The sequence below is a fragment of the Arachis stenosperma genome, chromosome 10 (assembly GCF_014773155.1).
Source record: "Arachis stenosperma cultivar V10309 chromosome 10, arast.V10309.gnm1.PFL2, whole genome shotgun sequence".
NCBI lineage: Eukaryota > Viridiplantae > Streptophyta > Magnoliopsida > Fabales > Fabaceae > Arachis > Arachis stenosperma.
In genome coordinates, this window is record NC_080386.1 from 129343549 (window position 1) to 129360377 (window position 16829).

A 16829-nucleotide genomic window follows, 5' to 3' on the forward strand; every position below is an offset into this window, starting at 1 on the left:
GAAGAGCACCAGGGTCTATATATATATATATATATATATATATATATATATCAGCTTTTCTTTTTAATAATTTATGTGATTCACGCTGCTTGGAGAATCCTTTCTTAATTATTATAATACTGTATTAGATGTCAGACTTTATGTGATTCACGTTTACTTTCATTTGATGCACTTTTATATATTATGTTTTTTAGTGAAGTTGAAATTATTCATTCATAACCAAAGGAGAATGGAGATGTTCTTCCATGAATACAATTTTAACACTTCTACACTTTTAGATACTTACGTTAAAAAATATGAAACTTATCAAATTTATTTAAGATATACTTTAATATTATTATTTTTGTGAGTATATATGTATATAAATACTAAATAGTTAGAATTTCATTCATGTGGTGATGGACTGGTGGTAACCCACATCTACATAATGTTGGAAAATATCAATCTACATATGCTCACCATGTATATTCAAAATCGGCTTTAAATTAGAATAAACATTAAAATATAAATATATATTAAAAATAAGGTTAAATACGATTTTAATCTCTAAGATATAGATCGAAAATTTTTTTTTAACTTCTTTTTACGTATAAAATTATCTCTAAGGTTTAAAAAAATTTTAAAATCTTTTTTTTTACTTAAATATTAAAATTTTATATCAAATTACTCATAACAAAAAAATTATAAAAAAAAGAGAATGTTTCTACTCTTATGAAAAAAGAAGGGAAGAAGAAGAAGAAACTGTTCAAAATCTACTTCTGTCTTTGCTTCACCTCCACCTCCGTACAATTTTAGTCTGAAGGTAAAGACGATTTCAAAATCAAGTTAAACTTTAGAGATAATTTTGTATGCAAAAAAAAAATTAAAGATGAAATAAACTTTTAGACTATATCTTAAAGACTAAATCATGATTAATCCTTATAATATATATATATATATATATTAATTGATTTAGTAGATAATTTTGAGTGTGTTATGGTATTTTTTATTATATCCATATATATAAATTCATGGTTAAAATTTCTTCCTCCGTTTTTGTGAACTAAAAATCAAAATTATTTATTTTTACCGATTGAATGAAGAGTGATATAGTTATATAGTTTCAATATATATATATAGCTATAGGAGGATCTTAATGGATTATCGTACTAATAATTGCTTTACTTTGTAGGCTTTGAAGTTTTACTTTTCTATGTGTATCGTTAGTTTGTACCCATATGTCTTTTATATGTCTATTTTAATTTAATCTTTTTTGAATTAAAAGTTTAATTCCGTCTATATACACTACTGTTATTAGAATGTTAGTTTATTGGAATATCATAATAATTGCGTTACAACAACAACAATAATATAATAAATAAACAAATTGAAAAGATACATCTACATATCACTAGAATTATGATATATAGTCATTCAAGGTTTACATAATATTGTTTATTGGAATCACTAGAATTGTAATGTTAATGTAAGTCTATTATTATATTTTGTGAGAAAGTTCTTGAACCATTTTGCAGACATTTTATAATGTCTTTTCGAACCATTGTTATAATCCACAAAAATTGATCCAAATCTTGATGTGTATCCTGAATTCCATTCAAAGTTGTCCAATAATGACCATGCAAAATATCCTTTTACATTTACGCCATCCCTAAAAAAAAAATTGAAAACAAAATTAGAGAATTTTAAAAGGAAATTAATGAACTATATGTATAAGAAATTACTAACCTTATTGCAGAGTTGACATAAAATAGATGATCACGATAATAATTAATTCTAAAAGTATCATTAAGAGCTTCTTCAAGTGATAGTGTTGGATCATTGAACTCATCTACTCCTATAAATTAATTAAGTGACCAAAACAATTAAGAATAAAAAAAGGATAATTTTTTAAAGTAACAAAAATATTAAGTTTTTTTTATCTTACCATTTTCAGTGATATAAATCAAAGGGTTGTTATATTTTTCCTTGGTGTAAAGTAATAGTTGTTGAATTCCTTTTGGATATACATATAACCATTTGGAAGCAGCCTACAAAAATTATAAATATATATAATGCTAGGTATAATAATAAAATATAATAAATAATATGTAGCTTTTTTCAATTATTTGATGCAACTGTAACTATATATAATACACACCCTTGGCCCTATGGGAACTCCATTGCGTTCAGCTGCCATTAAAAAAAAATTAAAGAAAAAAAATAAGTAGTGACATTAATAACGATAATGATGATAGGAAAACAAAAAAAAATTAAAATTTCTTTTATTTAATTTTTATTAATTATTATAATAATTAATAATAAATAAATAAATAAATAAATAAATAATAAAAACTAAATAAAATAAATTTTAATTATTTTTGGATAATTTATTTTTGTTATAAAATATTTTGGCATTAGTAAACTGCACATATATGGTAAGCTATGATGTATAGATACTGACACACTAGACAAGACAAGACACGAGACACGCTGATACGTGAATTTTAAATATATCTGGAGAAGAATTTTTTATTTTTTATTAAGATACGGTTGGACACGACAGATACGCGTGTCAGATGAGTGTCGGTAAATGTCGTGTTCAAAATGTGTCTGACACACAGACACGACAACTCAGCAAAGTGTCCGTACTTCATAGATAGTAAATAATTAGATATGAAAAAAATGTTTGCTTACTTGTAAGATTGGCATGAGAATCAGTGATGAAATTGGGTTTGGCATTTGTGAGGTCAAGTGAGTACGCAGCATAGTAAGTGGTATAATAATTTATCCCAATAAAATCATATGAACCTTTGACTATTTTAACTTCCTCTGCTGAGAATTTAGGCAATCTACTCCCAACTAAGGATTTCATGCTTTCAGGATAATCCCCTTTTGTTAATGGTTCTATAAACCTGTAGTATATAGTAGGGGTGGGCATTAAAAAAAAAAATTAAAATGTGGTTAATCAATTAAAAAATCATCACCATATTTTAATTAACTAATTTAATAAAATAATTTTAAAAATTATATCTATATTTTTTAAAATTGGTTAACCAAAATTAAATGTAAAAAAAATCAATTTTTAACTGATTAACTAAAACTAAAATCAAATTTAAAAAAAATTAATTTCAATTTTTTATATTAAATAAAAATTCAATTTTAATTTTTTTTTTAGAAAATTGGTTTTTTTTATCCAAAATCCAGTTTTATTTTCTAAAACCAATTTTTTTATTCAAAAACTAGTTATTTTTTTAAAAATTGGTTTTTATTTTTATAACTAGTTTTTAAATTTTATAACCAGTTAATAACTAATTTTATCATATAAAACTAATTTAATTAATTAATCTAGATTAAATCTTTAGTTAACTAAAAAACAAATTTAATTTTTGGATTACCCAAATTATATACAGTCCTAGTATATAACAATATTTGCCTAAGAACAACCTAAGATAGAGGAATAAAAAGCACCCATATTTGTTTATTTATTCAGAACCCACCCTCTTTTTAGAGGCTTAGTAGGGACAAACAGGCTTGGTAATAAATTCATGAACTAATTAATAAGTATATTTACTTAATTAAACCAATAAATGAACTAATCACTAAATACATGATAGTAATTACTAAATTCAATTCAATTCAAATAATTATTGGCTCTAGAAAACGATTCAATTTTCCATGTAAAGTTGATTAATGAGTATATTTACCATCCGAACATAAAATCAATTGCTCTCTGGGCAGCAACTTGGTCAAGTGTGCTATTTGAAGTTGGCAGAAACCAATTAGACACCAAAGTTATGCCTATCACACCCTTTTGAGATTCCTGCTAATAATAATACCATACAATTATTTATTTTGAAAATTTAGACTAATAAAACGATATAATTAAATTTCTAACACGTTCTTTTATAAAAGGGCCTATTTCTTTTAATTTATATCAATTTTTTGGATAATTTTTTTTATTTGTCTTATATTATAAAATTTTTTAGACAAACAAAAACCAAACTTACAAATATTTTGATGATAGAAACATTGATATCGTATTATAAAATTAGGGTGATATATAAATAGTTATAATTATAACAAATAATTATTATTCCATCTTAACTGGTTGAATAATAAATCAGCGGTGATGATATATAATCAAATTATTTTAGTAACCAAGTTGGCCCGTTTGAAAATTTTAGAATTAACTTTTTTTAACTTTTAACTTATGAAAAGTAGTAGTATTAATGTCGAGTGTAATTTTTAAAATCAAATTACAACTTTTTAAGAAATTATTTAGGAGCTTATAGAGAAGTTAAAAAAATGACTTTTTTCATAATACTTCTACTTTTCATTATATTTATATAAAATAAGCACTTTTAGAGTTAAAAATCTAAACACAAAATAACTTATTTATAAGTTACTTTTAATAGAATCATTTATTGTTTAATTTATTTTATCAAAAAAAATTTAATTAAGTTGGTTATCCAAACTAGATTAGTCTAATAAGTTATTACCATAATAATAAAAATCTATCGAAGAAAAGAAGGAGACGCATAAGAAGAAGGAGAAAAACAACTTAGTTAAATTTGTTTATAAAAATAACTTGTTCATATATGATTTTTTTAAGATATTTTTTAATAATTAAAATTTAATACATATAATCAATTAAATTGTTTTTTTTTTGTTAAAATTAGATTAGATAAATTGATTTAGTTGAAAAATTGATAAATCAAACATTGAACTGGTCTAAATTAATATTTTGTTTTATAAAAAATGACTACAATAATTTTATTATAAAAAATGACTAAAATACTCCTATTATATATGTATGTATGTATTAATTTTAAGAATCCTAAATCCTAATTTTATGACGACACAGAAAGAAGAGAAGTGTTAAGATTTAAGGTTCTCAAAATTATATAATAATAATAATATTATTATTATTATTTTAGTCATTTTTTATAATAAAAATATTATACTTATTTTTTATAAAAAAAATATTAATTTAAATTAGTTTAAGGTGTAATTTACTGATTTTTTAGCCAAATCAATTTGTTTGATTTAATTTTGACAAAAATAACACTATTTAATTATTATATATATTAAATTTTATTTACTAAACAATATTTAAAAAAAAAATACGTTTTAAGCGTCCTTATATAAATAACTCCGAGTTAAATTTGTTTACAAAAATAACTTGTTCACCTATGGTTTCTGTATATAATGGAGTACCTGATATTTTGTCTTGTAGAGTTGCACAACAGAAGCATGAGAAAGAAGTTGATAATGTGAAACCAAATAGGGTTCAGTAGCAGAATCACCAGCACCACAATTTGGATTCACCCATTTTGAACATCTACCAGGTGCATACATACCCCTTGCATATCCACCTTGGCTATATGACCATGGTTCATTCAATGTTATCCAATGTTTCACTCTATCTCCAAATTCCTTAAAGCAAACCTCCGCATAATCTCGAAAATCATCTCTAAAAACAAATTATAATAATTATATCATAGCTTAATTGCTTTATTATTTTGGGTGAAAATTATTTTATTTTTTAATTATAGCACTTACACAATGTTAGGACGTAAGAAGCCACCATACTCTTCTTCCAATGTCTGGGGAAGATCCCAATGAAAAAGAGTTATAAATGGTTTTAGACCTGCACAAATATAATTTCATTGAGATTATTATTCATAGATATATATAGATCGTTACAAAAATAAAAAGTGTAAGGATGCATGTGTAAAACTTTGGGTATAATAATTAAAACAGTTAAAAAAATCAAATATTTGTTAATTTTGTCTTTAAAAAATGGTTTGATTACTCTGTCAGTCCCTACAGTTTTATCGAATTTTTAATTAGGTTTCTATACTTTTTTTCTTTTTAATTAGGTTCTTATACCATATCAGATTTTGTAACTAAGTCTTTATCGTGACAAAAACGTTGAAATTAATAGAATATTTTGTTAAACTATATAGAATATTCAGTCAAGTATTAGACATATTCGTTTTGCTTAACAGAATATTCTGTTAATTGCAGCGTTTTTATCACGGTAAAGATTTAATTACAAAATCTGATATGGTATAGAGACTCAATAAAAAAAAGTATAAAGACCTAATTGAAAATTCAATAAAATTATAGAGACTACAGAGTAATTAAATCTTAAAAAATTAGATGTGATAAATTAATTCCTAAAAAATATAATGATGAATCAAATTAGTTCTTCTACTAGTTAAATGATAGTATATTATGAAATAACTATTTCACCAATTATTATGTAAGTGATGAAAAAATTAATTTAATTCATAATTGTATTTTTTAAACACCAATTAAAAATATTTAATATTTTAAAAACTAAATTAATACACATTATTTAATCTTTGAGTAAAGGACTATTTTGATATTAACCCTAAAACTATGCTTATTCTAACCATTTGATAGCAACTCATCAATGAGATTGTTGTAATATTTGATTCCTTCTTGATTTATGCCTCCACTAAGCTTTCCTTCTGTTCACAACAAATTTATTTAAAATAGTTAATAACATGAAAGATCTAATGAAGCCAAATGAAACTAGCTAACCATTTATTATGACTTACTTGGGAGTATTCTCGACCAAGAGATAGAGAATCTATAAGCATCTAAATTCATATCCTTCATTATCCCAACATCTTCCTGTGTATATATGGACAATAATCAATTTTTTTAATGAAATAATAATAATCAAGGAAAAAATAAACCTATATATATATATATATATATATATATATATATATGTAGGAATTAATAATGTGAAGATTTTCTTTTTACTCTATATTTATATCATAGTGTTTTACTTTATATATATGTTGCAATCGATTCATCACTATTATTTTAATGTGGATTTTTATTTTTTTTTATTTTCTTGAATATTCTCCTTAATTTTGCTGTCATTTGGAATTTAATATATTATATATCATACCTTGTAGTGGTGATATTCATCAATTGCAACATCTCCATTGCTTCTATCTTTTATCCTTTCTGTGTGTTGCATGTAATAATTGTCAGATATGATCTTATAATTAAGGGTCCTACTCCACTATACTATAATAATAATCAAGACACTAGGAAACAGTTGACTAATTATATAAACAAATTAAATATTTTTAATTACGAGATGAGTTATTATTATAAATCTAAAAAAATTATTTTTCAAAAATTTTTAATATTATTAGTATATTTTTTACCACAATATTTCCTAATTTAATAGAACTAATTTATCATAAATTTATACCTATTTAAAAATTTGTGACTAATCAATAAATTATTTAGTTATTTAAGTGAACTAACGAGTTAACCAACCAATCCAAACCAAGTTTGTTGAAACGCTGTTTCTTGTGTCAATTTTAAAAGTAAACATAATTTTTCATATTAAAGTAAAGATCAAATTGAAAACAATGGTGTCTGGTCTTTTTTTCTTTTAAAAAAAGAAATGATTTCCCCATTAAAAAAGATGAAACGGCATATTGAAAGTGTTGGCCATTAAGACGACATGCATAAAAAATAGATCTTTTCAATTTTTTTTAACAATTGAAAAAATAAAGTGTAATTTTTTATTATTAATTTTATAAGTAAAATTCAGAATAAATATAAAAAAAATAATAAAAAATTAAAGATCATACTTTATCCTCTTAATTTTTTTTAACAATTAAAAGATCCATTCTCGACATGCATATGGTAGTATGGTAGTTACCTGGATATTTGTGGGTGTAGGTATCCCATATGCTCTCTCCTCTTCCTCCTTCCTTTGCTGCACCTTCATACTGTATTTCTTATATGCATAATTAGCTACCATACCCTTCTTTAAACAAATAGCTAGAGAAATAATTATTTATATTTCTTTTATAAAATTTAAATTTTTGAAATAAGTAATTTTTATAAAGTATAATAAAAATTATTCTTAAAAGAAAAAAAATAAGACACTAAAAAATTGAATAAAATAATTTATGCATAATTAAGATTCAAATCTAGTTAAAAAAATATATTAAAATATAATTATAAATTTAAAACAATTTACTCTCTCTCACACACACATATATATAATATTTCAGCTAATATTTTTATATGAAAATAACTATTATAACAATTGTCGTGTGAATAATCAGATCAGCTAGCTCTCAACTTTTGTTAGAAAGTAGTTTAGAGAAGTAATTAATAAGTTAATTAACTAAGTGAAAGGTAGTTACACACATGTACGGTATATTAATAATGTTTGAGAAACAATAAAAAATTAGTCTAAATAATTTAAAATGATCTTAATTATTGTTAAAATAATTAAATAATTTAAATATAATAAATATATAATTACGAATGTTACATATACGAAATTATAGATGTTATGTTATATAAAATAACTTTAAATATTTTCTTCTTAATATTATTATACATATATATATGCATTATGCATGGTAATGGGTAGATTTATACCTGGTAGGATGAGGAAGCAGTTCCAAAGATGAAGTCTTTTGGAAAAGAGGATCGGTTCAGAGAAGAAACATCAAGAATTGGGGAAGCTTCTTTATTTGCAGAAGAAGAAGTGATAATAAGAGCAAAGAAGAAGATAGACACAAGTACCAAAATGCCCTTCTTATTGTTGGATTCCATAATTTCTTAGCTTCGAATATTGTATTGCGAATTTGTCACCCTTTTTATAACAAAAAACATGTAACCTTTATTAGGCTTTTAGTTTTTTTTTTTGCTTATTATTAGTCATCCTTATTGATCCACCTGTTATAACTTAGTCATAGCTGTTATATTATTATATAACTAATAATTTGGATATCAAAGCTGCTATGTAATTTAATATCATAACCAATAAAAGAACTTTATATCTGTTTTTACTAAATATCATAACCGATAAATGGTTTTAAGACATGTTTAACTTATAAAATAACATGAACAAAAAAAAAAGTATGTTCTAAATCCATTTCTTAACCTTGTACTACCTACTTCAAACACTAATTTGAATATTGGATTGGAGTGTCTTTTATAAATATACATACACTTTTTATTATGCTTTATCTAAAATATAACTCATAGCGTCCAAAAATTACAAGTAATTATTTAGAAATGGGCGAAATATATAAAAAAGTTATTTCTCCACACAAGAATAATTATATTTCTTATAACTACTAAAATTAGAAAAATGACTAAAACCTCAAAATACTTAGGTTAATTTATATTAAGAAGAAAGATAATAAATTTTTTTATAATGCTTAAAATTATATCCATAAAAATTACTACAATTAAGGTTTATTATAATTCATTTATAATGTTATATTACATTTTATAAAGAATATGCAAAGTTATTTTAAAATTTGCTTTCATGCTTTGTGTGCTTTGAAGTTTTATACTATGTGTATAGTTGGTTTGTACCCAATTGTATATATGTCTAATTAATTGTTTAATTGTGTATATTACTTTAATCTTTTGTGCATTAAAAGTTTAATTCCGTCTATATACATTATCATAATGTAACTCAATATCCATTTGTATAGGGAGACTTTCCGGTGTAGAAAATAACCTCATGGCACTGTTTTATCTCTATAGCTATAGTCTCTAGATATATAGTATAGAAGGATCTTAATCTTATTTGATTATCATATTAATTGCATTTCAACAACAAAAGTAATTAATTAATTAAATAGATATATATACATATATAGTGACACGATAACGTAAAACAATTTTAAAAGAAAATTACATGCAAGCAATTATGATATATAATCATTCAAGGTTTATATAATATTATTTATTGGAATCACTAGAATTGTAATATAAATTTAATATAGTAAAAAGTCAAATATAATTAATTTAATGTAAAATTAATAACTAAAAGTCGTTAAATAATAATTTAATTAAATTTATTAAATTATTTAATAATTTTAAACTATCCCTTTCACACCAAATTAAGTGCACATGAATTTCTATTTCCACAAAATTTATTTTAAATCTCACTGTATATCCTGAAGCCCATTCGAAGTTCGTTCCAATGATGACCATGCAAAGTATCTTTTCACATTTACGCCGTCCCTTATTATTATAATGCCAACAAATTAAATTGAAAATTAAATTAGAATTTTAAAAGGGAATTAAATTAATGATGGTCGAATAACTATATATATGAAGCCACTAACTTTATTACGGAGTGGAGATAATGAAATTATTTGGATGAATTTCTAAAAAAAGATTTTTTTGAGTTATTTTTTTAAAAGATTTTATAAAAATATAAAAATAATTTTATATTTGAATATTTTATGTAAAAAGATTTTTTTATTTATCAATTATATTTGGATATAATAATATACAAATATTTTTTATTTATTTATTATGTAAAAAATATCTTTTTTTTAAATCTTTTAAAAAAAGATATAAATTATGATTTTTTAAAAAATATTTATTTTTTTATTTTTTTAGTATTTTTACTTTTATTACTAAAAATTTGTCAACATACTAAAAAATAAAAAAAATTATTAAAAAAGATTTTTTTTATAAAAATAATGGTACTCAAACAAACCCAATATAGATAACGATAATAATAATAATAATAATCAATTCTAAAAATATTTATAAGAGTTTCTTCAAGTGATAGTATTAGATCATTGAACTCATTATTCCTACAAATTAAGGCAAGTAAATATACAAAAAAATAATTAAGAATAAAAATGATAACTAAAAAAATATACGTAACCTTTATTAGGCTTTTAGTTACCTAGTTTGTCACCCACCAATAATTTTATGCTTATTATTAATATTAATCATCATTGTATTTCTTATAACTGCCAAAGTCAGACAAAATGTCAAGAGCCTTAAATAATTTTTGTTAAAATTTTGGACATTTTTTATTTAAATTTTATTGCATAATTCTTAAGTTATTATAAATAAATAAAATTTAGGTATGAACTCCTAATATTATAAAAAATTCACTATATAAAATATCATATTAACGAATTATACAATGCATAACTATGCACATTGTAACAGTAAATAATACATCTCCAGTTCCTCTTCATTCTCTTACCTTCCTCCCATAACTAAGATCTGAATTACATAATTTTTGAAACTGCAACGGTACCCTAACTTTTTTAATGTTAATGTTTGATCATAATTATATGTTGAGCAACATTAATGTGCTCCAGAAAGCATTTTTATAGTACATCAAACATTGCACGACAAATTTATATGTTACCATTTTGACAAACATCATGAAAAAAAAAAGAAAAGAATTTCATAAATATTAAATTCCAACTTCACACTATCAACATCAGAATCCATCTCTTTTTACAACTGAGACACAACTACTATTACAATTTCAACTTTGTAGGGCTGAAACAAAACTAGGAAAGCGATTCATCTCAGTGAAAAGATAGACAATAGACTTCCATATTGGAAGCTCCATAACACCAACACTGAACACTGAAAATGATAAACATCTGATACACATATATATGTACATAGTATGTAACATATGGTTACAATATAGAATGATTCTTGTCATTCGCTTAGTTCCCAGAATGCAAGGGAAACCTCATGAGCAGTATTACCTTCCAAATAATTTTCAGTTCAATTCTATCCCTTCCACTTATATTCTCGCATCGGTTGCTCTATAGGCGTTGAACCGTTTGCTCTTCTGTAAGTTCTTGGGATTGAGTAATCTTTCCATTCTTCTTCTCATACTCTTGTCTCAGTTCCTCTAAACGCCTCGATATCTGATTGAAAAAAAAAAGGAAAGAAGCTTGAAGTCAAGACATTATGCATCATGGTGTCAATCAAGATACTGAAATTTCTCGATATATTACTAGGTTGACATGGAAACTGCCAAATTAAGAATGTATTCAAAGCAAACTCTATCTTAGTATCTTTGCGCTGCATTTTAGACATTGGCAAACATTTTCCCAATTCTGAACTAAGGAACATCACAAAAATGTTAGTCAAGAAAAACTAGGTTTCATATGGTAAAATCTTCTGTGCTTGGAATGTTTCAAGAACTATGTGGAGACAATAATTTTGACGTATACATTGAACCTAGTTTGTTACTTTTGAGCTTGTATCAATATTATGATTTTGATGTGAGAAATAAAACCAGTATATAAGAAATTTAACAGAAACAAACAGTGTAATGTGCAACTTTAAAGTAACTTTGACAAATGCATGTAGAAATTGACAAGTGAAGGAATTGATTATCTCCTGCTATAAGTCCAAGATAATGAAAGAAAACATGCATATTTGAGTCAGAACAGCAGGACAAGTGAACAAACCAAAATGCAAAGAAGGAATGAGAACCTTTATTGAATAAGCCAGAGGCAATAATATATCTGGATTCATTGCATCCTGAGGGAAGTTCTTCAAGGCATGTATCAGTTTCTCAAAAGGCAATTTAACCTGACAAACGGATTAACTGAACTATGAGCTGAAATTTGCTTTGATTCATAAAAACACAAATCACAAGTTCGTGTGACACTCACCAAGTCGTCATGGCAGTACTTTAATAGGGCCAACCCAACTTTGAAAACAATTTTAACACCCTGGATGGATCGGATTTCCGTCAGTGTAGATCATTTTTCTTGTCAATAAATAGTTCTTGTAAAGGCAAGTGCTGCATACCTCAAAGAGAAAAACATCCCAAATTCGAAGAGCCAAATGAAATGGAAAAGAATATGAAAATACGGTTATGAACCACTGGCTAGCATACATGCTAGGATTTATCATTTCTTGGGCAAAATGTTCTCCCAACTTCGGTAGATGCTCTTGGACCAAGTGTTCAAACTGGAAAAGGTATTGTTGTACCAGAGGCAATCCTGTCTGCATTTAAAATAACAGCAACCATGTTGATTAGAGACATCTTGTCAAAGAGTTCATGGTAACAACCACGTAAATATACATCTAGTACTTTCCTTATGGCTTATAGAAAACTTCATAAAGACTGTGAGCAAGACACACATTCAGAACAAAATATTTACCAGATACAACCCCTCCATTGGGGCATGAACAGCTCCTTTCAGCAATGCCACCAACAACCAAAACGCATCCTCCTCGCTCATATAGAGAAGTAAAAGACCTGCTAAAAACCCCATCCCCTGGATTTTTTAAGATGATCAATATTATGAATTTAATTTTGGAACAAGCAGAAAATGAGCAATGGGTTAATATTTAATACCTGAACATATCCTACATCTCTGTCAAAGACAGAATAAGCTTTTAGAACATTGTAAAGTGAACGTTGCCCAGGTCCATGCCTTTGTTGGAAGAATACATGTGAGGGGAAGGTCCGAGAAATGTCTCGAATTATATCCAGTTCTGAGGCGGATGTCTCATATATGACTAGTTGCTGCAATAAGCATACTGTCATGCTAACATGATTTCAAAAAGAAAAAGAGTAAATCTCATTATATAAAGGATCAGTCTCCATTTTTAATTCCTTTATTTCATACTTCAGGTAGATAACTATTAGAATATCTCTGAATAAATTAGCTAGGATACTACAGGATCAGTACGGTTTTGTTTTCTTTGTGTGACCTTAAGATTACGACTTAAAGCAATGGAACCAACCATTAATGCATGAATTAGGTTAGGTTAGGTTACCTACACTACACCCTTTAGCCGGACCCTGTATAACACAAGATGCTTAGCACCAGACTGCCTTTTATTATAGGATCAGTTACAATATCATAGAATCTGGTATGTACGTTAGTTAATTGTGTATATCGTGTACTTGTGTATAGATTCTCTTTTCATGCTATATAAACTGCTTTGTGGCCAAGACAGGCAGAATTCTTATGTCTTTCTCTCCTTCTCTCACATTCAACAGTAACCTATATATACTAGCAAAATATACAAAGTCACCATTTCTTCCTATGATAAAATAAAAATGAAAATAGGTTGGGCAGGTTTAGGGTTTAGGCAGGTTGGTGGGATAAATGACTATAAGTTCAGCTTCATTAGAAATGTGATATAATTAGGATTCAAAATTATAAAAAGAAGCATCTGAAGAATATTCCAAACATACTTCACTGAATTATGAATCTTCAACTCTATTGAAAACTATATATAGAATCACATTTTGTAAACTCAATATTCATATTAAATTGCCTGGAGTTCCTAGGTGGCTTCTTCACAATGGCTTTCCCATAGAAAACCTGCCATATCCAAAGGGTGATGGTGGTCGAAGTGTAACAACAAACGGAGAAACAATGGAGGCACTCTTCAATTCATATTAACTGGATTAATAGAGAAATCTAACAAGACAACATTTTGACAAGCAGAGATGGTACTGCACAATACAGTACAACAACTTTTCCTTGAATAAATTAACTCGATTACCTCATAAACTCCAGGATTCATGAGCAACAGGTCTCTACTTCCAGATATCAACTGCCAAACAAGGCCCCTTAAGCAATCAGGAATTCCTTTTCTTATACGCCTTTTAACAACATGAGGCTTTTTTCTAAGATAATGTTTCCAGTCGCTTCCACCAACCCCAATCATCTTCCTCCATTTTCTAACTCTTCTGTCCTCCCTAATTCTGATGAAAGATAAATGACAGCAAAGGTAAAATCCTTAGCCATGTTGATGCTGATTCATGCTTACATTAAAACCAAAAAGAAAGAACATAAGTAAAAAGGATTATGGGAAAAAAACAAGCTACCTTTCAAATTGAGCTGATCTACTCTTCACTAAACCATCAGAAGTACTCGCATCTGGCCTTACAAGAAACCCGAATCTATCCAATGACCTGGGCGAAGATATTGTTGCTGCCTCATGGTCATCTAATCTTTTCTTTTCCATTCAAAAACAATAAATGTGCTCTCTCAAATGAAAAGTAAAACGATATCACTCGCTTAACTAAACATTGTGACGAAGAAAACCTGAAAATAAAGGCAAAAAACATTATGCCATTTTTTTTCACCAAATATATTGGCAGACAAAATAATCAACTTGCACGCAAATCCATTTTCCTGTATTTTCTTTTAAAGTACATAACTTAAACTTCACATATGGAATAATCAGAATAAAACCTAAGCTTTGAAATTCATGGTAACAGAGTAAAGGAAAAAAATTCCAAGTAAATGAGTGAAAAGCAGGCTTGGAATTTGCCGATAATAAGAAGGTACCAAACAAGTTAGATACACCCTAATTAGCTAGCTATTCCAATAGTATCTCTAATAGTACTTAGTAGCATACAATATTATAATTTACTTTTTTTTTTCATGTCAAGAAAACATTACAGTTTGCTAAGTTCCCACATTAGAAAGATAGCAACCATTGGAACTGTACGTCTAAAAACTAATACCTAACAAGAAAGAAAATGTAGCTAAAAAACAACAAAAACAATATGACTGAACTGAAAATTTCTTTTCTTTTCTTTTCTTTTCTTTTTCCTTTATTTATTTTATCATTCATTCTTCATTCAATTATAAGCATAAGAATTAATCTCCCAATTTCCAACATTGAGTAACATGATGTGTTCCCGGAGACTTTTAATTTCCTCTCATGATATAAACTTCAGTTTTCCAATTCAACTTCAAACATAAGCACTAAAAGCACTAAAAAAATAGGGAAACTAACAATTACATTTGTTCATACTTTTAGCTCAAACGATTTCATTCACCACACAATTACATTTATTCTACACCAAGTCAGAAAGCTAATTGCTTTAAATCAGGCAGAAAAGAACAAAAATTCTGCGGCAATTCAGTCCAATGAGAAAAACCATCAAAGCTAGGGCACGAAAACGAGAAGACAAATGAGGCACCCAAATCCTAAAGCATTGTGAATAAATAATACACAGAATCAATACAAATAAAAGATTCGAAAAGAAGAAGAAAAACAAACCGTTGTAATGCTTCGAATTACTGGAAAGATTGAAGTTTTGCAGAGAAAAGGGAAATGTGAAAGAGAGAAGTAAAAAAAAAGGAAGATGAAAAGCAACAACTTTCAGAAATAGGAAATGGTTATGTGCGTTGGTTTCGATCAACTGACTCTATCATCATTTCTCAGTGTCCCTTTATAAATAAATAAATAAAACACTGTTATTACAGCTTTCATTCTTTTCAATATAAATGGATTTCGCTAGGGAGGATAGGCTATTGAATTACAAAATAAATATCTTTTATACTATTTAGAATAATCATTCCAATACTAGGGATAATAAATATTTTTTTAAAAAATTAAATTAATTTTGGGGTTTACCAAAGATTGAAATTTTAATCTTTCGGATTTAACGTTCTAATATCATGTTATGATACCACTCATCCTAAAAATTTTAACTGATAAAAATGATAACACTAATGATTATATTCTTAATACTCTATAAATTTTCATTGTATACATTGTACAAATATTCTATTAGCTTCTCACACTTTTCCAATTTTTACATTTTTATTCTATTTTAGGGCAAATACTCGAGCATTTATTTTCACGTAAAATTTATAATTAAAAATAGTTAGATAATAATTTAATTAAATTTATTAAATATTTTGTATAAATAATAAACATTTTTTTATATGAAATTTGTAAGAATTTTTTGTTAGGGTTCTAGTATTGGTTTCTAATATTTATAAAGTATTTTTTAATTTTATTAATATTACAAAAAATCAAATACTAATTTATTAAATCATTTTAGTAAAAACTATTATATCGTTAGATACTAATTTAAAATATTATTCTTACTTTTATTATTTTATATATACATTGCAGGCTTCTAAACGCGCAAAACCAAAAAATTTCTGAGATAAGTCAGTGATAATACGGACAACTAACAATATTACTAATTAAAAATCATTAAATGTTTAAATGATTAATGATATGAACTTTTTTAATTA

At 25.9% G+C, this 16829-nt stretch overlaps 2 protein-coding genes across 2 annotated transcripts; both read right to left on the bottom strand.

The window, feature by feature from the left end:
- Positions 1–1446: 1446 nt before the first annotated feature.
- LOC130957724 (beta-glucosidase 12-like) lies at positions 1447–8605 on the bottom strand. The gene is made up of 13 exons (XM_057884567.1): positions 8437–8605; positions 7703–7772; positions 6932–6990; positions 6570–6645; positions 6402–6479; positions 5542–5629; positions 5197–5452; positions 3684–3799; positions 2674–2891; positions 2138–2169; positions 1925–2027; positions 1726–1834; positions 1447–1648 (listed from the first exon to the last, which is right to left on the bottom strand). Exons 4-13 carry the CDS (start codon positions 6628–6630, stop codon positions 1447–1449), a joined length of 1263 nt encoding a protein of 420 aa, XP_057740550.1. The 5' UTR covers positions 6631–6645; positions 6932–6990; positions 7703–7772; positions 8437–8605.
- Positions 8606–11230: 2625 nt separating this feature from the next.
- On the bottom strand, positions 11231–16025 carry LOC130954563 (uncharacterized). The gene is made up of 9 exons (XM_057881325.1): positions 15841–16025; positions 14654–14873; positions 14329–14530; positions 13166–13336; positions 12969–13085; positions 12613–12810; positions 12474–12533; positions 12292–12390; positions 11231–11717 (listed from the first exon to the last, which is right to left on the bottom strand). Exons 2-9 carry the CDS (start codon positions 14791–14793, stop codon positions 11613–11615), a joined length of 1092 nt encoding a protein of 363 aa, XP_057737308.1. The 5' UTR covers positions 14794–14873; positions 15841–16025; the 3' UTR covers positions 11231–11612.
- Between the last annotated feature and the right edge of the window lie 804 nt (positions 16026–16829).

What these genes read in the sequence shown, in the direction of transcription:
- LOC130957724 (XM_057884567.1), bottom strand. Translation starts at nt 6,630, where the DNA reads ATGAAGGATATGAATTTAGATGCTTATAGATTCTCTATCTCTTGGTCG. An exon ending in TTGGTCGAGAATACTCCCAA is followed by an intron (nt 6,480 to 6,569) that starts GTAAGTCATAAT and finishes TGTTGTGAACAG; the next exon opens with AAGGAAAGCTTAGTGGAGGC. An exon ending in TTCTTACGTCCTAACATTGT is followed by an intron (nt 5,453 to 5,541) that starts GTAAGTGCTATA and finishes ATTTGTTTTTAG; the next exon opens with AGATGATTTTCGAGATTATG.
- LOC130954563 (XM_057881325.1), bottom strand. Translation starts at nt 14,793, where the DNA reads ATGGAAAAGAAAAGATTAGATGACCATGAGGCAGCAACAATATCTTCG. An exon ending in GGGATGTTTTTCTCTTTGAG is followed by an intron (nt 12,534 to 12,612) that starts GTATGCAGCACT and finishes CGATCCATCCAG; the next exon opens with GGTGTTAAAATTGTTTTCAA. An exon ending in AGTACTGCCATGACGACTTG is followed by an intron (nt 12,391 to 12,473) that starts GTGAGTGTCACA and finishes TCCGTTTGTCAG; the next exon opens with GTTAAATTGCCTTTTGAGAA.